Source organism: Erythranthe guttata, chromosome 14, assembly GCF_056151865.1.
Source record: "Erythranthe guttata isolate IM_541 chromosome 14, IM_541, whole genome shotgun sequence".
Lineage (NCBI taxonomy): Eukaryota > Viridiplantae > Streptophyta > Magnoliopsida > Lamiales > Phrymaceae > Erythranthe > Erythranthe guttata.
Window position 1 is genome coordinate 21,259,357 of NC_142546.1, and position 21,626 is coordinate 21,280,982.

Here is a 21,626-nt window from a genome sequence, read left to right on the forward strand (position 1 = left end):
TATAAAATTTTGTAGACACTCTCTTTGGCCCTTCCATTCATCGCCTTCCCCCATTTCTCTTTTCCCCTGTTCCTCCCCAACAAGAAGAAGAAGAAGCAGAATCCACACAGGTTTCTCTCTCTCTCTCTCTCTCTCTCTCTCTCTCTCTCGACTTTTAGGCCTGTTTCAGTCCAATCCATCAACAGGGGCTCCTCGAGTAGTGAAAAAAACTTTAGTGATAGACTCTCTCTCTTTCATATATATATATATATATATATATATATATATATAAATGATCAAGATTGTTGATTTGTTGCAGGGATTTTGCTCTGTGTAAGGAGTAGGTATATATTTGGTTGTGAAATTTGAAGAAGATGGACTATGTTAATGGACCTGGAAGGAACCACTTGTTTGTTCCGGGACCGGTGAATATCCCGGAACAAGTCCTACGTGCAATGAACCGAAACAACGAGGACTATCGCGCTCCGGCTATTCCAGCCCTCACCAAAAACCTTCTCGAGGATGTCAAGAAGATCTTCAAGACCACCTCTGGAACTCCCTTTCTCATTCCAACCACAGGTATATCTAGTTGTTGTTTGCAAAAGCTTTTACGTAAGTCTAAGCAGTTAGTGATTCTGAGTTAAGTTTAGGATAACTGCTTATTTCTAAAAGTTGGGGTGTCTAAAAATCAACTTTGAGTAACTATTGGAGAATTTATAGTGTTTTGGCGAATAAACTTTAATTTTTTGGCTTATTTTGGTGAAATATCTAAATTGTCCTAATAATTGTGCTGACTGCTGAGTGGCGTTGAATGACCATCTCAACCAGAAACTTAAGTTGTTAGTGAGATGCATCGTTTATTATCTGTATTTCCAATAAATTGGAATTTGGATAAGGAATATAAGGGTGAACATGTCACATGACCTTTTTTAGTTAACTACATAAGTGCTTTTAAATCAGAGAAGCAGTGCACTTATCAGATCATGGCTTAAAACTGCTTATTTTTAGAGAAACAGAACAGAAGCAAAAGCTAGTGATGCAAACACTAAAAACAAGAACTAATAATCACTTTCCTAACTCGAAGTTGTTCTTTTTTTTCCAGTTTATGCATATGGCTCGCTAAAAATTTGCACATTTTTTATGTCTAAAAAGTGTTATAGCTTATCAGTGTAACACGGTTGTTAAACTCACATAATCGTAAATCACGTGTGTGTGTGTGTGTGTGTATTTGTTTGTGATTATCATTGTAGGTAGGCCATTCTTTCTATGTGTTGCATCTAGTAATTAATTCCTCACTAAATATGGTGATTAAGAGTGAGTTGTCTAATTGGGACAGGAACCGGTGCATGGGAAAGTGCACTGACGAACACACTGTCGCCCGGCGATAGAACAGTCTCGTTCCTGATTGGCCAGTTTAGTTTGCTGTGGATCGATCAGCAGCAGCGCCTGAAATTCAACGTGGATGTTGTGGAGAGCGACTGGGGCGCGGGTGCTGACCTGGACGCTTTGGCGTCGAAAATAGCAGAAGATACAGCTCACACCATTAAGGCCGTCTGCATTGTCCACAACGAGACTGCTACTGGAGTTACCAACAACTTGGCAACCGTAAGAAAAATACTCGGTAAGCATACGTAGCATTTCCTCTTTTGTTTGTGTGTGTGAAATCTTAGGGCGCGTTTGGATTGATGGATTTCGGTTTTGAGGAGAGGATTTGGAGGATGATTTCAAATCAATGACTCAAAAAATAACTTAAAACGAGAGCTAAGGATTTGAAATTTATTTAGGCATCGTTCGATTACTAATAGCGGATTATTTTGGATTAGATAAGATCGGACTAATTCCCTAGTGACTAACTGATTATTTAAAATAATTTGTAAGATGTTTAGCTCTTTAAAAAAATTGTATTAAATTTGTTAAATTCTGATATTATATATGACTTGTGCCAAAAAAAATGTAGTTTTAAGGTAAAATAGTTTTTTTCTCTTTATTTAGTGATTCCCTAAAAAAATAATCGGGGAAAGGGTGCTACTAACTTAATGAAATAGTAGTCTTTAATCGCAGGCTTTTAACTTTTGTAGCGAGTTTGAGTAAGTAACGTACCTTGTCAATCTAACGTGCAATGTGATTTAAAATATAAGATGTTGAATTCAATTTTTCTATGCGGGATTGTGTGTTAGATCATTATCAGCACCCGGCGCTCTTCCTCGTTGACGGAGTGTCCTCGATTTGCGCGCTCGATTTCCGCATGGACGAGTGGGGAATAGATGTGGCTCTCACCGGTTCGCAGAAGGCACTTTCTCTTCCCACGGGAATGGGGATTGTGTGCGCGAGTCCCAAGGCTCTCGAGGCCTCCAAGACTGCAAAATCAGTTCGAGTTTTCTTCGATTGGAACGATTACTTGAAGTTCTACAAATTGGGGAGTTATTGGCCGTACACACCTTCCATTCAGCTTCTCTATGGTCTTAGAGCAGCTTTGGATCTCCTCTTCGAGGAAGGCCTCGATAATGTCATCGCAAGGCACACTCGCCTCGCAAAAGCAACAAGGTAAGCCCTTTTTCTAGACATTCATGCGGGCCCGAATCAAATATATACACTAAAAATATCTATGTATAAAATAGTAGGTTCTTGAAAAGCCCCCTCATGACCCTATTATGCCTCCGCCACTAGACTTGCTCTATCAAACATTCATTGTTCGAGTTTTATTGCACTTCGCACCCCTGTGCTTACTCTAATTGTCAAAAAACTCCCCTAAATATTAGCAAATTCACCCCTATGATTCAATTTTAGTAACAAACTACCCATAAAAACACACCATTTAGGGATTGTGTGCTAAAGCAAATCCACTATAAGGGTTTTTTTGCTAATATTTATAACACAAGGAGTTTTGTAAACATAACACAGGAGTACCAATTGCAATGGACTCCATTCATTGCCTTATTATTTATACGAATCGAATTGATTTTTCTACCTCAAATAAAAAATGCAGACTTGCGGTGGATGCATGGGGATTGAAGAACTGCACGCAGAAGGAGGAATGGTTCAGCGACACGGTGACAGCTGTCATTGTACCGTCGTACATAGACAGCGCGGAAATCGTTAGAAGGGCGTGGAAGCGTTACAACTTGAGCTTAGGCCTTGGCCTCAACAAGGTTGCTGGCAAAGTTTTCAGAATAGGCCACCTTGGCAACCTCAACGAGGTAAACCTCTATAAATTAATACAGTCGGAGCTTAGGGAAATTCTATTAATATAGCGAATTATTAAATTATCGAGTTAATGATTTAACACGTTTTCACCAAGTCGGGACTGAGAGAAACTATTATTTAATCGAGATTATCAATTTATCGAGGTTCTACTGTACTATTATTTATTCCGACTCGATTTTTTTTTTTGAAGGAATTCTGTATTTGTTGTTAAAAACAAAAAAAAAATTGAAATAAACATTTTTTTGGTGCAGTTGCAACTACTGGGGTGCCTTGCTGGAGTGGAGATGGTGCTGAAAGACGTCGGTTATCCGGTGACGCTTGGGAGCGGAGTCGCGGCGGCGTCTGCTTTCTTACAGAACACCACTCCTTTGATTCCTTCGAGGATTTGAATTTGTGTATCTATCTATATCTATATCTATATCTAAGATATATGTTGTGTCCTTTTGTCATTTGGTGATGATACTGTAAAGATTTGCATCTCTTTTGGCTTTGTAATTTGGTTATTTGTTCTTTAATGGACCTTTTCTTTTGTCTTATAAAACTTTATTTCAATTAATTAGTTCACATGTGTTATATCGAATTGCTAAAAAAAGCTACACGTATTATTTTATTGACGAAACCCCCCTATAGTTTATATTTTTTAGCAATCAGTACCCCCGTTTAGGGGCTGTGTGCTAAAAAATTGAATCATCAGTCTTTTCTTTTCCAATAAAGCAATTCGACATATGGAGTTCAATAAACACATAGAGTCTATTGCGACTAGTACAGGCTTAATCCAACTTTGCACCTTTGAAATATAGTTTTTTAATATTTTGCACACTCGAAAAAGAAAATTATAACACTTCACACCCTCAAAATACAATGAATCATACATAATATATCCCAAATGAATTTTTAAAGCTAATGAAAATAATTTAATATTTTTAGTGGTATTTTTTAAGATGTCAAATCATATTTTTTATTCATCAATCAGTTCGAAATTACATAGTGCTAATATACAAATACATCTCATCAACATATTAAATTAACTTTTTTTCAAAAAAAAATATTTTACAAAAAAAAAAAAAAGAACAAAAAAAATATTCTTCAGCTATTTTGATATCAAGTTACTTCAAAATTATATTTTTTTTCAAATATGTGTCCAAATATTTTCGTTATTTGCAATAAAAAATCTATCAATCAAATAATTTAGAGAGACTTTTTTTTAAATATAGTTTTTTCACTAATTCGTTGTCATTTTTGCCTTTTCGCGTTTTGTATGATCGGAATTATGTTGGTGGTGGAAGAAAATATTAATTTAATTTGTTATTTTACACCTAAAAAATAAAAATAAAAAATGAAATTATCATCTTTAAATTTTAAATATTCAATTTATGGTGCATTATGAAAATTTATTGTGTTTTGTGGGTGTAAAGTGTTATTAAATTTTTTCAAGGGTCCAAAGTGCCCAAATAACACATTTCAAGGTATTTTTGAGCTTACATAATTTGAGCTTACAGAGTTGCAGATAATTCTCCGGTTGGTTGGCTCCATCTCTAACCAACCAATGCCACCGTGGACATCTTCTCCTTCACTCTCTCTCCCTCTTCCTCCGCCATTCTCCGTTCCTAGTTCCCTCCAAACCCACAACTCCATCGTTATAAATCCATCCGAACCTTCTTCTTCCGGAACCCGCTCCAAACAGTTATGGATCGACTCACTTCGCTCCCAGGCTCGGGCGAACTCCTTCCAAGAAGCCATCGCCACTTTCATTCAGATGCAGGCCTCCGGCGTTGTACCCGATAATTTCGCTTTCCCGGCAGTCTTGAAAGCCACCACCGCCCTTCAAGATTTGGATTTGGGGAAGCAGATTCATGCATCTGTTGTTAAACTCGGCTATGATTCTCACTCGGTTACCGTTTCTAATACACTGCTTCATATGTATGCCCGATGTGGGGGTGATGTGCGCCAAGTCTTCAAGGTGTTCGACAGAATTTCCCAGAGGGACCAAGTTTCTTGGAACTCCATGATAAATGCTTTGTGTAAATTCCAAGAATGGGAGTTGGCTTTAGAGGCGTTTCGATTGATGGGGTTGGAGAGAATCGAGCCTAGTTCGTTTACTCTGGTTAGTGTAGCTCTTGCATGTAGTAACTTGAATAGGCATGATGGGTTAAGGCTTGGAAAGCAAGTTCATGGGTATAGTCTGAGAGTTGATGATATGAAAACTTTTACGAACAACTCTTTGATGGCAATGTATGCGAAATTGGGGAGAATCGAAGATGCTAAGGTCGTATTCGAGTCTTTTGGTAACAACGACATGGTTTCTTGGAACACCGTCATCAGTGCATTTTCGCAAAATGATAGGTTCAACGAGGCACTTGAGTATTTCAGCTTTATGGTAGATGAAGGACTTAAGCCTGACGGGGTCACAATTTCGAGTGTGCTTCCTGCATGTTCCCATTTGGAGTTAATCGACACTGGAAAAGAGATCCATGCTTATGTATTCAGGAATGGTGATTTATTGAGGAATTCATACGTGGCCAGCGCTTTGGTAGACATGTATTGCAACTGTAAACAAGTTGTTAGTGGACGGAGAGTTTTCGATACTGCAGTCGACGGGAGGCTTGCACTCTGGAATGCTATGCTTACTGGTTATACGCAAAACGGGTTTTATACGGAAGCAGTGTTGTTATTCATGGACTTGATAATCGTCTCGGGTCTTCTTCCTAACCCAACAACAATGGCTAGTGTTGTGCCGGCGTGCGTGCACTGTAAAGCTTTTGCGGATAAAGAGGCTATGCACGGGTACGTTTTGAAGTTGGGTCTCGGGAAGGATAGATATGTACAAAATGCATTGATGGACTTGTACTCTAGGATAGGGAAAATAGATAACACGAAATACATGTTTCACGATATGGAGAGCAAAGATATGGTTTCTTGGAATACGATGATAACTGGTTGTGTGGTCTGTGGTTACCACGAAGATGCTCTAGTTTTGCTACATGAAATGCAAGTAGCTGGAGGCAAATGTGCGGAGAAGGATGAGTTTGACGGCAAAATCGAGGTCTCGTTTAAACCTAATTCAGTAACACTCATGACTGTCCTTCCTGGCTGCGCTGCGTTAGCAGCTCTAACGAAAGGAAAAGAGATTCATAGTTATGCCATTCGGAATGGACTGGAGTCGGATGTTGCCGTTGGAAGTGCATTGGTTGATATGTACGCAAAGTGCGGTTGCTTGTATATGGCTCGGAAAGTTTTCGATAGGATGCCTAATAGAAACGTAATAACATGGAACGTTATCATCATGGCTTACGGGATGCATGGAGAAGGAGAGGAGGCGCTGGCACTCTTTGAGAATATGGTGGCTGAAGTAAAGCCAAACGGGGTTACTTTTATTTCTGTATTTGCGGCGTGCAGTCATTCCGGGATGGTTGACGAAGGGCGGGAGTTGTTCCACAGAATGAAAAACGAACATGGACTCGAACCAAATGGGGACCATTACGCGTGTGTTGTTGACTTGCTTGGTCGAGCAGGTCGACTGGATGAAGCATGTGAAATCATCGATTCAATGCCTAGTGGCCTCGATAAGGTAGGGGCGTGGAGTAGTTTGTTGGGTGCTTGTAGGGTCCACCAAAATGTACCGCTTGGGGAAATTTCAGCCATGAAACTGCTCGAGTTGGAACCGAATGTTGCCAGCCACTATGTTCTACTTTCCAATATATATTCTTCAGCCGGGCTATGGGAAAAAGCTAACAAGGTGAGGAAAAATATGAAAGAAACGGGGGTTAGGAAAGAGCCTGGATGCAGTTGGATCGAGTCGGGCGAAAAGGTCCACAAGTTCTTGGCTGGAGACACATCGCATCCCCAAAGCGAGCAGCTTTACGAGTATCTGAATGATTTGTTTGGCAGAATGAAGAGGGAAGGCTATGTGGCGGACACGTCATGTGTTCTTCACAATGTTGACGAGCAAGAAAAGGAGAACTTGCTGTGCGGACATAGCGAACGGTTGGCAATTGCGTTTGGTCTGCTGAATACCCCTCCGGGCACGACTATTCGGGTGGCCAAGAATCTTAGGGTTTGTAACGACTGCCATTCTGCCACAAAATTCATCTCCCGGATCGTGGATAGGGAGATTGTTGTGAGGGATGTGAGGAGATTCCATCATTTTAAGGATGGAGCTTGCACCTGTCGGGATTATTGGTGATGTTTATAGTCGGGACGCGTTTTGCCCAATATAATTGGTTAATACAAAAAACAAACAGTGTTCTAATTCTTTCCATTAAGCCCCATTGCTCTTAATATGTGTGTGATATACTACGATTGTTAGATAATAAAATACATACATACATAGATGCATAAAATTTTCATACATACATACATAGATGCATAAAATTTTCTTGGTGCTCCGACGGAAATTTCTTGTGCTCTTCATATAATATCGAAATATGCACTGAATGGAGCATGACAGAAATTAATTTATTTCGTAACTGGAAGGTGGCGCTAAGTGTAGCTTGCGCAATTTCGATCAAGGATCTCCGTGCAGATTTTAAATCAAGGAATGAATAGATTCATAAAACTAAAAAGCAATCAGAGTAATAGGTTTACCACGTTTAAGAGTTAAATTCATTTTTGAACAAGTCAATGAAATAGCTGATATATACCAATACTACCATCTTCTGTTATGTATATATACATACAAATCAAAGCAGGAGCAACGTAAACTCAAACAGAAAATTTAGAACAAAAAGCGTGAAGTCGAAGATGGACTTTGCTTATGGAATTTACATAGAAAGCTGCTCACAACTAGAGCCAGCATCCTAGCATGAATTTACATTCCTCACCCTCAACCCCCCTTTCACAAGGGCGCGTCGTAAGGGGCAAAAACGTGAAAAATGCATAATCAATCCATAAGAATAACCGAAGGTTAAAAACCAAAAAAAAAAAAAAGACTTGGAAATCCCGGAAGAAAAACTCTGGGTTCTCTAGTCTCTCTTCATATGGCAAACTCAGGCTTCCGAACATGATATGCCAACCTAATTAATCTCGTATTTCCAGTGACTGAAGCAGAAATCTATTTGGGGGTAAAACAAAAAAACCGCAGATATCATATATACGTACATCCATACGTCAGTCAGCTTAAGTCTTCGCTCCCAACACCAACACTCGACTTGTCAACCATTCGTATGTTGTACACTTGGTATACTCTTGCTCGGTTCTCTGCCCACCATTGTTCTGCTTGCTTCTCGCTAAATCGCTTCCGACTGCATTCAACCATTTCCAAATATCTTCAATTTTCCAAACATAAACATGCATAACATATATACACACATATGTACCTAGTTCTCTTTCAAAAAAAAGGGCAGTATGACAGCTCAAAAAAAAAAAAACAACAAAAAGAACTAGTGTTTACAGTTATAGTAATGCAATAACCAATGAAATTACATCACGAATTGTAATTGACACCAACAAGTTAAGTTTCACGTGTTGATAATATAAGATTAAAAACAAGCGGCAGAAAGAATAATTCACAGCCATAATGGGCTTGGGGATCATTGATTGCGATTAGGGTACACACAAATGGCATGCGTCAATCACTATATTTATGGATGTCATTGCTATTGTATCAAGCATCGCAGATTAAAGAAATGCAAGATGTCGTAATATGCAAGAAAAAAATTACTCGTTGGAACATACCTGAAACGAACTCGCTTCAAATCTTTAAGCCCTCCGGATAGGGAGGTCAGAGTAATATAAACACCAGGCTCGTCTTGCTCAACCCATTCAGTTTCATTGCGAGAATCACTTTCTTTTGTTCTATTACCATTTCTCATCATTGCTTCCGTTTGACTACCTTGTCTGCTTTGAACCGAACTGCGGTTACTTGCTGTGCTGGATCCATTAGATAACAGGTTGTTTGATTCGTACGGTTGCAGTTCCTGGCCATTTATTTGACCATTTGGCAGATCAATGGAGACATTTGAAACATCATTCAACAGAGGGGGACTAAGAGGAGTGAAGGGCGGAGATTTGATGTTTCTAGCGGAACCCACAGGAAGCCTTTCAGCCATTTCCTTCAGCTACAATCAGAAAATATATCATCATCGGTATAAGCTATATCAGAAGGAAATATAAAACTAAAACATACAGCAATCGGCAGGTCAGGCTGGTCTCTAAACCATTCTCTTTAACCTTTTCTTTTTAAGAACTGACAACCTAAGTGAAATAAAAGCCTTTTTATCCTAGAATATCCAGTGGAAGAGAAGGGAAGCATATCGAATAATACAGTACTTAAACAGACACTGACTACCAGCCATTCACAAAATTTCTTACGATTTCTAGGTTAAAAGTTTCAGAAAATAAATTTTGCATAAAAAGAAACTCAAAGAGATTAGGATACTCGTTTAATTTCTTACGATTTCCGCTTTTACAACGTGGTAGTACCAATAAAGAGAAACATTTCTACAAGAAATCATTTGAACTTCTTATTGAAGAATGGAGGAAGACAAGTTACGGTGGAATATAGCAAATCAATTCATAATTTAAGAGGAAGAAACAATGACAATCATCTTAATCAATGCAAAATTTGTAAACACACTGTAGATAGCCAGTGTAAAACAATACATGTTTTAATGTAAATTCACATCTTTGAGCATAAATGTATTTTAGAATCTGAAATTAAACGCATTATTTGCTTCCTATCCTACCAATTTGATGGTATTCTCTTAACCTTGACGTAAACTCATATCGTTGAGTATAGAATGTATTCTAGATTCTGAAATTAAATGCATTCTTTGTTTCCTATCCTACCAATGTGACGGTATTTTCTTAAGCAGTTGATATGGTAACTCATTATTTCAGGGTACGTAATTTCCCGAACTGCAGTCATTTGTTTAAAATGGAAATATGATGTATAGACTTTCTATCAAAATACATAATCTATAACATTAGTAAGAGTGCATTGACCTAAAACCACACCGACTCACTACAAGAACTGATAGGGAGTGAAACAATAAGATGATCAAAAAAGGCAAACTGAGAACGATTTCATTAATGATCTCCAATCAATTATACAGCAATTTTATTAGATATTGTGTACTCATTTTGCTGTTATGGTCAAGTAACATTCTTTTGGTTTACGTATCAGCTTTCACGTTTCCAAATATGGTGTTTGAGACACAATCCTAACTCGCCAGTACTTTAGTTACAGCTTTCACAAAGCAAAAGGTATCATCAAGCTCGGTCGCAACTATTGAAACACTCATAGCTGATAATATACTCGAACGGTGTTCTACAGTATGGATTCTAGGAATTAAGTTCTTGTGTAGTAAGATCTTGTTACTTAAATGTGACCTGATACGTGATTACGGCGTAGCACAAGCCACCACATAGTGCAGCAAAACACCTTACCAGATGAAAACTTATAATACCATGACTTAGACCATAGTTCTACTTCTAATATACGTCTTATTGCATTTTCGATACTATTCAAGCTCTACATCTTCAGTTGACACATAATCAATAGAAAAGGCATCACAAAATTATTTTTTCTTCTCTTTTTCTTTGAAGGAGGATAGTTATTAATTCCCCAATTTACCTTCGGGTGACTCGAACCAGTGACCAAATAGGTCCTAGGTCAAAGATGCTTACCAACAGGCTACCTTGTCTTGTCAAGCAAAGTCTATTATGTTGGATGAAGACAAAGCCAATTAAGTTGAAGTGACAGATTGGAATAAAATTGGCTTGAGATGAGCTAGTCTCACATTCTATAGAAGATAATATGTGCATTGTACTAGCGTTGTTTAAAACGTAGGTGATAATTTTGTTTCCAGAAAACACATGCAAGTAAACCCGAAATTCGCCATTCATAAAGTGGATGACCAGAAGTGTTCGCCTTACTTGTGCAGTAAGCGACTTAATAACTTCTTTTGCCGCTTTGCATTTGGCACTCTCTTCCCCTGCAACTGCTATTGCCTCCTTCAGCTGTTTAGTTGTTCTTTCTAGCTCTGTTTCCTGAAGTTGAGCCTTGCGAGTAAGACCTTCGACCTGTACAAAAAAGTGGTCAGACATTAGGGTTTCAGTCAATACAATCTTGTATTGAGATGAGCTAGGTTTCTCTCATGGGACATGAATACACTAATATCCAGTAACCACAGATTAAGTTAAGCTGAACTCAAATCCAACTTAGAGCCTTCTCCAGTACAAAATAAAGCTATCAAGTTCCTGTACGGTTATAAAGCATCAACTATAACGACATGCTTCCCCCGCTCAAAATGGAGGACAAAAGAAGAGGACAAATCTAGATTGAGGCAAAACATGAAATCCATTGCAAACCATGTTCTTGAAAAAAAAATGTTTGCTGCTTAGAAGAAAGAGAGTTGAAAGGAACCACTAAATCCATGACTCTGCAAGCTTTATACGGAAATAACTACTGCAGGCCATCTTCAGATTCTACCAAAGATGTGGATATCGACACCACCAGCTCCAAAAATAAAATGTAACAACACAAACCCAGAAACCCCAACGCCATACATAAAACAATGTCACATTTGCAGAATGCTATTAACCATATATTATCGAAATAGGCATCAAACAGAAAGGTGTTGCAATTGACGAGGATGGTTAGTCCTCTCTCTCTTTCATATTTTCTATTGTGAGAAAATACAAACAGACAGAACTTAATTCCCAGTTAAATTGTATAGGTGCCCTCCTCAGATTCTTGTTCAATACAAGTAGAGAGAATGAGGCAATCCCTAAAAGGTAATCGTTGATCGTAAATTAATTGGAGGAATCCAAAAAAAATGAAAAAACAAACAAATAAAACTGTATGTAAGTGCCAGAGTAATCGAACGAAATGGGATACCTGTGCTCTTAATTTTATAACTTCCTGGTTAAGGCCATCATTTGTCATTTTCACATCGTCCATAACAAGTTTAGGCGATGCAAGTCCCCCCAAAGTAGGAGTTGGAGTAGTAGAACGAGGAGGACTGGCCCGCCTTGATATTGGTGATGTGGCTCGAGAAACAATTCTCGATCCAGGAACGGAAGCTGAGAAAAACTTTTTGGACGATCCAAATACCGGGTTGAAAGACTTGGACGCCCCCCATTGGGAGCTCCCATTTGGGATCGGTGAAACACGACTGCTATTGAACTCCAACTTTTTGTTCTTCTTTGAGGAACGGATCTCCCCTTGTTTCAAGGATTCCATTGAAGAAAACCTAGTCAGCTGGGGACGTGATCTGCTATCATCCTTGTCTGCCACATCACTTGTTCCCTGATTCATATTTCCTCGTCTGCTTATAGATGAATGAGATGAAGTGTCAGTTTCAATAGCCTTTTTCAATTTATTGAAACAATTATCACAAACACGGTATGGTTTATTGGGATTTGGCGCCATAGAAGCCCTCAGTGACTTCTTGTTGCTGCATGAATGACAAAAGACAAGTCCACAGTTATAACAATTGTGGCGTTTTCTTTTGAAATTGAATGGTAGACGGCAGCCAGAACACATAGACTGATCAACCCCTGAAACCCACTTGTGAAGGCAGATAGCTGCAGTGAAATTAGTACCACAAGCAATACTCTTGACTTGCTTGTCCTTTAAAGCTTCTACTAGCGTTGGAGAATTTCTGTCATCTACATCCCCATGACCCAATCTACCGTTTGCTCCCTTACCCCATGTATAAACTTCAGTTCTTGAACTCAACACAGCAACATGATATGCACCACAAGCTATCTCCTCCACAAAACTCTTCACAAGTTTTCCTTCAACACGAGAAGGGAGCTTCCCATCAGCTTGAGGGTTCCCTAGCTGCCCATAAACTGGGCTGCCCATTGTGTATACATGGCCAGAGGTTGTAAGAGCAACTGTCAGGCTATGTCCACAAGCAACCCGACAAAAATTTGGTTCTACTAGAGCAGCAACACATGTTGGAACAAGTTTTGGTTCCTTGTCACCATGTCCAAGACGACCTTTATCACCGTCACCCCATGTAAAAAGTTTGCCTGAAGAACAATTACTGGAACTTGAGCTTCCAACCATAACTTCAACAACTGCAGCAGTATGCCAAACACCGCATGCTGCTCTTACGGTACGGAGACCCTTCAGGGATTCCACTTCCCTAGGCTTTGAAACACTTTCCCTATCTCCATGACCAAGAACCCCAAAAGTTCCATCACCAAAAGTAAACAACTGCCCTGCGGATGTCACAACGGCAGTATGCCAAGGCCCACAAGAAATTGAAGATACATGAATCCCCTCCAATGGCCCATTTACTCTTTTAGGCACCCAATGACTCACTTCATTTCCATGCCCGAGAATTCCAAAATGACCATCACCCCAAGTGTACAAATCACCCGAAAGTGTGACAGCACAAGAATGATATTCACCACATGCAACAAGCTCAATGTTGGTATTGCTAAGGGCATCTATTAACTTTGGGTGCAAAACATCAGAATCTACACCATGACCAAGCCTACCTCCCAACTCCTCACCCCAAGAAAATATCTCTCCTTGTTTGCTCACTAAGGAAGCATGTCTTCCACCACAAGCTATGTTCTGAACGTCTAATACAACTGCAGATTCCAAAGCCTTGGGCAACAACGAATCCATTTTAACGCCTAAACTACTCCCCACTCTCTGCAGTCCACCACCGACAGTGCCATCACCTGTTCCTTCTCCCCACATGAAAACATCACCGAGGGCATCACCATCATCGTGACCAGAACCTTGACTCGATGAGCTTACAGCACTGGAAAGGCTTACTCTGAAGGCATCCACTCCCATTCCCTTCATGTGACCATGCATGCCATCTGAACCTCCAGATGAAATGGAATGTACAGAAGCACTAGCAGAATCTGAAGGGAAGAAAACCTTAGGCGGCACAGCATATAGTACAACATCTGAAAATGCCTTATCTACACCATTTTTAGGAGGACTGTCATAAGGACTATGCAGGCGAAGCTGACCAGCACCATCCTGAGCACCATCCTGATCACGTGAAATGAGATTTATACAAACATTTTCAAGATTAAAATTATATATTATAAATAGTTACAGTTCACACTTTTGAAAATAAGAAAACGCATGGATCTGCATGTGTATGGATGAAAAACAAAAGTAGTTCACCTTCTGCAAGCTATCACTTCCAAATGGGGAATTCAGTGGAGAACTTCTTCTGGTGTATGCTCTAGGACTATTAGCTCCAGATGAAATTCCATCACTCCTTGTTTCTGTTCTCCACTTACGCTGATGCCCACGAGAAATCAATGCCTTAAGCCCACTAAACCATACCTCTGCTTCTTCCTTGTCCTTGCATATCTACAAAAAGGAAAGGACATCAACTATCAATTTGAACAATGCAACAGACCAAACAAAGACCAAAATAGCTGTTTCTCAAGGAATTCGGAGATAAGAAATGAATTCTTACCAAATCAAGTGACCGGTCATTATATATAAGAGAAAAGGACTGGTATTCCTTCTCAGGTCGCGGATACCTTTGAAAAATTGGCTGTAACAGAAAACAAGTAGAATGACATGAACAAGCGGGATAACCAACAGTTAACAGAAGTATATATTAAGTCTCATAAAATTTAAGAACAAAGAATTTAATAGGATAAGTTCTTTCTTAACAGACATTTACACTGAAATTTAATGTCATACCCATCATTTCATCTTTCAAACAGTCAACCGGGATTCAAGTGGAACCCGACATGATTATGGTAAACCTAGTCCTAAAGATCCTCCACTTGGCAGAGCAGCAGTAGTCTTAGTGTATTTTTCTTGACATTTTCGCGACATGCGTTTACATATTTGAAAATTTAGGAGAAAGTTTCTATGGAATCCAAGTGAAATTGGCCAAGCTCTCACTCAGCCTCCGAGTATTTTTCGTAAATTTCAAATTTGTTGTTATCTATCAGGATACTAGTTGGTCCACCAAAACTATGAGTAAGGAAATGGTGTGCATGAGTATATCACATCAATAATATGTTGATGACAGCAAGATTGACATTTTTTCGACAATCAGCATAAAGAATTACTGGAGAATATGAGAAACTTACAGTCCGCTGACCAGATACAATCCTGGATACATGACTAAGTTTAAGGTGTTTCTCTTCTTTACCAGAGAACCATATCAGAACAGATTCATCCTGAAATCAAATACATCCAACCATTAGATGTTTACATGTGGTGTCAAGCTTTTATATGGGAGAAAGAAACAGAATTTTATCTCTGATAACAAACAGACAAATAGCTAATTAAGTTATTTAAGAGTCACAATTCTATCCAGATTCGGTTAAAATATGTGAACCACTGAAATGTACTTATCACTCTTTCACAATTTTTGATGAAATTTGTACTGGAATTGAATCTTCAGCCAGGAAATAGAAAGATATTCATGAAAAATGCAATAGAAGTGATTGGACGTCTTCTAAGAACTGGACCGACAGAATCAAATAGATGCAGGATATGATGTATGATGGTCAAACTTGACCCTTTCCTCTTTTTTCTTTTCTCCCTAATTTTTGGGCAAACTAGCTATTAACTCCATCAAACCTTATCCCAATGCATCCAATGTCATCTATCTTGCTACTTGGCTGAAAGCTTAATTATGTAATCACTGGCATAAGACATATTGTTTGTCATCTTCCAGGGTGATATACGAATTTGGCTGGGGTTAGCTGATGAACCCACAAAAAGAAAGCACGAACAGACATCGAGATCAAGTATCACAAATATAAGGCCGGGAGAATCACCGAAAATTTAAAAAAATCCTATGAAAGTTTGCAAAATTATTGGAACCATGGGTGAACCCACAAAAAGAAAGCACGAACAGAAATCGAGATCAAGTGTCACAGATATAAGACCTGGAGAATCACGGGAAATATTTAAAAAACCCTACAGAAGTTTATAAACTTATTGCAACCATGGGCACAGCTTCAGTAATCTGTATGTAACACTTTAAGCTATAACTGCTAGCGAATTCGTAGAGAAATTTATCGCCATGAAAGCTTTTTATTTCACTTTTTTATGCTATCATCTGGGGCAACAAATAAATATCTCTACCAATTGCTGAACCATTTAGCAGATAACTGTTTATGTTCACACTCTGCACTAGCAGAGTATATGAAATGTGCAATCACAAATGACCAAGAACAAAAGGCTTTATATAATTCATGTTCACTTCAGAAATAAACAATGACCGGAGAAGATGCACTTCATCTCATACACATTTTACAGGACAAAGCATAACAACTAAGACCCCAAAACTGCAGACATCTGAAATATTATGGGACTTACATTTGCCAGGCGGAACGGACAAAATTTAGGCTTTCCTCTTCTTCCATACTTGAGTAAGTGTGCACCTTTCTTAAGCGCAGTAATAGCCTGTTGTAAAAGTCAACCAATACCTATATTAAGCACAGCCAGCGTGCTTTGCAAAGAAACAAACCAAATAGAAAGCAATTTACCCAAAAACAATTAAAGGTTAATAAATACCAGGGAAATGTATAATAAATAACCAGGTCAAAATGAATGCAGGATAAATATTCACTAAAACATTGTCCTGACGCCACATCAGGAGAAGATTGGGGGTGGGTGGGTGGGTGGGTGTGTGTGTGTGTGTGTGTGTGTGTGTGTGTGTGTGTGTGTGGGGGGGGGGGGGGGGGGGGGGGGGGGGGGGGGGGGGGGCTTTCAGATGAATCCGTATGTAGACTACACAATGGACACATGTAAGGCAAATATTCAGTTCCAGGCAATACGCACCTCCTTCATGCAACAAATAGGGCTCATCAAAAATATTATTACTAATTGCCAAGATTGTGACGAAATTAATGACCAGACTTTCAGCGTATGAAAATATAACATGATTTCTCATCACAAGTCCATAACTAATTAGAGTTTAAGCATACTGATTAATAAATATTTTATATTTGCAGTGGGACATTGAATAAGTCGCCATTTAAAAGGTTCGACCTAGTTATCAGAATTATAAATGCTAGAAATAAATAGGACATGGAAAACTGCGGCAGCAAAAGGCCGAGGAGCATATGGGAATCCAAAATGGTATATACTCATCTAATTGGAAACCTTAAAAGAACTAGGTAAACTGCGAAGTAATCTGAGCAAAAATCTTATAGAAAATGTTCATGAAAATATATCCAAGATTCAGCACAGCATTTTAGATAGTGTTGAATCTTATCACAAGAGTCTTAGAGGTAGTAGTAAGGCTTTCAAGTAACTTTGAAATCTGTCAGTCAATATTTCTTTCTCCAGAGAGTGATTTGACAATGTCACATACTCACATTTACATCACGTACCTGGTAATCTATTCAGAACAAAATTAGATAATCGAACCAATCACCAGTTCAAACATACCAACAAAACCATGCCATTATTTTTTCTACACACCGTTACCTCACTCATTACTAGTGTTGTGTGTCGAAATGTTAAGAATGAGCTGTGGGGAAGAAAAAAATAGGTTTCGCTTACGAACATACCATTTAGGTATTCGCATAATCAAAAAGCATTTTGTTGCGGGGGGTCAATACATTTGAAACTATGTACCAAAATGTTAATGGTGAGCTCTCGGAAAAAGCTAGGTTATCGATATAACTAAACCGTGGCATTATAAGTGTCATGATCTTTAATGAAAAGGTAAAGGAGCTCCCACTTTTAAGGAAATGCATGCTTTACTATCGGAAACTTTCTAAACGCATATCCCCTACAAAAATCCATTAGCAAACGAGTAATGATCAAAAAATTCACTCAAATCAGGTTTAACCGGACAGAATGAAAAAGTAATCACAAAATCACTGAATACCAACACTAATTAACTGACCACAGCTCAATTCCAGGACTGCAAAGTCAACATGTATCCAAAAACTGAAGAATTTATTAACCTGCTCGATGTCTCTCTCGACTGGCCCACCCGCTCTGCTGACGTCAGGGTTGCTCATCCTATCGCCGTTCCGCGACATCAGAAAACGAATTCACACTTTCCCAAACAAGCCCTAAATCGGAAACCCCCACTCACCATCCTCGCCCACCGAATACTCTTCGTTCCCAATCCACTACATCATCGCACATAGCAAGCAAAAGAGGGGGGCAAAAAAAAAAAAAAAAAAAACACGCCGCGAAAAAATGCAACTCCGTGAGTTTCCAATTAACCGCCCAAACTTCAATTCCTCAACAGGTTTTCGGAGTGAGGAGGCAGCAGAGCGACGGCGGGCGGCGAGAATGAAATGCGACCGGGGGCAGGGGTAAAACCGTAATTCAACGGCGCCAATTGACCGAGGGTTTGGTGCCGTGGGGGATCAGAAGAAAAAAAGTGAACGGAGAAGGAATCTCAGGGGAATTTTGAAGGTGGTGATCAACAGATCTGTGCAGCAGAAGAAGAGTATATGGCAGTCGTCTAACACTGAACAGATACGAGGAGAGAAGAAAAGGGGTGGACTGAATTAATTAATTAATTAATTAATTTTTATTTATTTGAGATTATATTATGGAAAGATTTTAATTAATGGTTTTCAAAACATATGGGATGTAACTAAATACTTTGACTAGATTGCATATTGCATATATCTGTTTCAAATTAACTATGAATTTGGAGGAATTTTGTTTTCATTATCTCTCTACAAATATTTGTTTTAATTTTCTTTAAGTTATATTATATTTTTTCCCCTAAAATTAATTACATATTTATTATATTTAGTACGTGTACGCAGTTTTATATAATGTTTAATTTGAATCGCGTGGAGTATTATTGTTTGTATCTTATGAATTTTATTAATTTAAAAGATTATGAAAATCTGAACAAAATTTCTAAATTTCGTCGATTCCAATTCAAAATTGTCTGATTTTATAATGAGTAATACTAATAATATCAATATTGTTATGTATTTTATATAGGTGACCATAAATTTGAAAATCTCAAATCCCACCAATTCCAATCCAAAAAATTCAGATTTTTAAAAATTTCATTTCAATTTGCAAAATTATGAATTATATTGATCTTTTCAAAAAAAAAAATTGAACATAATTGGTATTAGTTCTCTATTTAAAAATAAAAATAAAAAATTTAAAAGTATTAATTTCGATAAGTCCAATTTCGCACATATTGCTTGAGTAACTTAACAATATATTGTTGAATGTTTACTTTATCTAAAAGGTTTAAATGGTTAGTGGGTGAATCATTTGACTAATTATATCTCCAACATTTATACATATTTAATTATTTTTACTAGTAATTGAATTTAAAATGGAGTTCCAATATCTTATAAAAACAACAACTTTTTTATTTATTAAATACTTCATGTTGGTTCTTTGTATACGAAAAATGGAATGCATGCATAATACATTGCACCCATTTCTTTATATAAGATGAATTTATAAATTAACCATACTTATCCAATTAGCTAACACTTACATAACCAAATTAAATATAAATAAACAACCATATAGTAAAAAAGAATAATTGTTATAATAACAACAGAAAACATATATTTTAATTATTAATTATTTAAATTAGCTAAATTGATGAAAATGGCAGAAATGATAACGACCAACACCACAAGCCCCTGCTGCAATTGTTTCTGAAAAGAAGAAAAGGGGCACAAGTCAAAATCATGCTCACTTTTTTTTCCTTTCATAAATAAAAATAAAATGGTCCCATTATCACTTGTAGTAATGGAATGGATCATGTGCTAACCTAAAGTTTTTGTGGATCTATCCAATTAATCTAAATTAATTAAATTGATTTGTTTTAGTTATCTATTGATTAACTAATTAGATTAGTTAATTAGTAAATACTAAGTAGTAGATTTCTCACAGTTGCATTAATGTAGAGATAGAGTTAGGTTGAGCATGGGTCGTCGGTTTTATCGGCCACCCGGCCCACTTTTCTTGGTTGATAACCGATAGTTAACAGATTCATATAGTCGGGCAGATAATTTTAACCAATCCATGAATAAATGCGACCGGTCGGTGGTTTTTGGTTAACTTAAAAATCGGTTGGTCGGATAATATCGTTCAACCGATTTATTTAATAAAAAAAGTTTATTATGAATATTTAATTATTTTTTCTTTTACTTAAAGTTAAAACTATCAAAACTTAAAAACTGAAAACACAAGTTTATAAAATTTAGTAAAAAAAAACTCTTAAGTTTAAAGTTAAAATTTTTGCAATATAAGTTTTTCCAAATTTTTGATTATCTTTTGAATTTTATTTTAAAAAATCTAATTATTGTAAAAAATAAGTAAACTAATAAAAAGATGGTCGATAATACCAACCAACCGACTCATTATTTCGCCGACAAAGTCGGTTGCCAATCATTATTCGACGACCCATGACAGTCCGGTCGGTAATAGTTTTCAATATCTAACTGATGATGCTAGAGATAAATCACTTGTAATAGTTGAGGTAGGTTGAGCTGGAAGAGTAAAGTGGATCACCGACTCACGAGCTTGATGACCTTGAGATACCTGCGATCAGAGAACACGCAAACTAAGCCGGATGTTGATCCGGTGAAAACCCCTTCGACGCTCAAGTCAGACGTGCGGATAGTAGAAACAGTTGAGAGAATACAAATAGTTGTATTGTTCGAATAATAGAACGTAGCTTAACAAATGAATTAAAACCTTTATTTATACCTCGTTGTTTGGGCTGAAGTTAATTAACTGAGATTACCGGACCCAATCCTTATCTGAAGGTCATAAGACATTTGTTGTATTGGGTTTCAAAGTTGGGCTCGTGGCCCAATATATTAAGGAATTATATGTTCATTGGGCTGGCGCAGTTAGGCATATCACCAACAAAATTAGGTGGTTGGATCGAGTTAGTAATTGGCCGATAATTGCCAATTCGATCCATGCCCAGCCCTATATTTAGTAGCTACTAGTTTTATCGAATAGTACTAACATTAAATTGCGGGCTTCAACTTTTCTTCAATCAATTTGAATTTCGACAATCGAACCAATTATTAATTCCTATTATTTAGATAATAATAATAAAAAACAAGGAGATATATAAAGTTTCAAATGCAGGGGCCTCTAACACAATAAAAATTTCTTCATTATTTGTCAGACCACTTGCAATTGTGGTCCTCCAAAATCTTTTTTCACTCTCTTATTTCTGTGAACTTTTCTTCTTTTCTTTTTTATTAGTGTACAACTATCTGTTAATTAGCCCCACACGTGTGCTGCATGTGGTTATTTTAGAAAAGAAAAAAGAAAAAAGAAATATTAGGTTTGAATTGTATGATCATGTAACGAACTTATACTAGTTCTCAACATAGGCAACCAAACTTTGGATATTAATATAGACTTTTTTTTTTTTTTTTTTGAGTAAGATATTAATATAGACTTTAGGCTTTGTATTAGTTGAGATTAGCATAATATAAATATTAAAGGTTACTTATTACGGTAATACGTAGATTGTCTCGTTTGGTTGTCAAGTTAGAATTAGTCA

General features: G+C 37.6%; 3 protein-coding genes across 3 annotated transcripts; 2 read left to right on the forward strand and 1 right to left on the reverse strand.

The window, feature by feature from the left end:
* Positions 1-39: 39 nt before the first annotated feature.
* AGT (alanine:glyoxylate aminotransferase) lies at positions 40-3,725 on the forward strand. The gene is made up of 6 exons (XM_088814314.1): positions 40-110; positions 299-558; positions 1,316-1,600; positions 2,157-2,523; positions 2,966-3,176; positions 3,435-3,725. The coding sequence occupies exons 2-6, from the start codon at positions 354-356 to the stop codon at positions 3,570-3,572; spliced, it is 1,206 nt and encodes a 401-aa protein (XP_088670440.1). The 5' UTR covers positions 40-110; positions 299-353; the 3' UTR covers positions 3,573-3,725.
* A 903-nt stretch (positions 3,726-4,628) lies between these two features.
* OTP84 (Tetratricopeptide repeat (TPR)-like superfamily protein) lies at positions 4,629-7,498 on the forward strand. Its single transcript, XM_012982979.2, has one exon. The coding sequence runs from the start codon at positions 4,730-4,732 to the stop codon at positions 7,364-7,366; it is 2,637 nt and encodes an 878-aa protein (XP_012838433.2). The 5' UTR covers positions 4,629-4,729; the 3' UTR covers positions 7,367-7,498.
* Positions 7,499-7,787: 289 nt separating this feature from the next.
* On the reverse strand, positions 7,788-18,800 carry LOC105958972 (PH, RCC1 and FYVE domains-containing protein 1). The gene is made up of 9 exons (XM_012982980.2): positions 18,061-18,800; positions 16,460-16,546; positions 15,220-15,309; positions 14,589-14,669; positions 14,288-14,479; positions 12,023-14,149; positions 11,059-11,205; positions 8,857-9,239; positions 7,788-8,423 (listed from the first exon to the last, which is right to left on the reverse strand). Exons 1-9 carry the CDS (start codon positions 18,136-18,138, stop codon positions 8,294-8,296), a joined length of 3,315 nt encoding a protein of 1,104 aa, XP_012838434.2. The 5' UTR covers positions 18,139-18,800; the 3' UTR covers positions 7,788-8,293.
* Between the last annotated feature and the right edge of the window lie 2,826 nt (positions 18,801-21,626).

What these genes read in the sequence shown, in the direction of transcription:
- AGT (XM_088814314.1), top strand. Translation starts at nt 354, where the DNA reads ATGGACTATGTTAATGGACCTGGAAGGAACCACTTGTTTGTTCCGGGA. An exon ending in AACCGTAAGAAAAATACTCG is followed by an intron (nt 1,601 to 2,156) that starts GTAAGCATACGT and finishes ATTGTGTGTTAG; the next exon opens with ATCATTATCAGCACCCGGCG. An exon ending in ACCTTGGCAACCTCAACGAG is followed by an intron (nt 3,177 to 3,434) that starts GTAAACCTCTAT and finishes TTTTTGGTGCAG; the next exon opens with TTGCAACTACTGGGGTGCCT.
- OTP84 (XM_012982979.2), top strand. Translation starts at nt 4,730, where the DNA reads ATGCCACCGTGGACATCTTCTCCTTCACTCTCTCTCCCTCTTCCTCCG.
- LOC105958972 (XM_012982980.2), bottom strand. Translation starts at nt 18,138, where the DNA reads ATGTCGCGGAACGGCGATAGGATGAGCAACCCTGACGTCAGCAGAGCG. An exon ending in GTCCGTTCCGCCTGGCAAAT is followed by an intron (nt 15,310 to 16,459) that starts GTAAGTCCCATA and finishes ATTTGATTTCAG; the next exon opens with GATGAATCTGTTCTGATATG. An exon ending in TTATAAAATTAAGAGCACAG is followed by an intron (nt 11,206 to 12,022) that starts GTATCCCATTTC and finishes TTTTTTGTACAG; the next exon opens with GTCGAAGGTCTTACTCGCAA.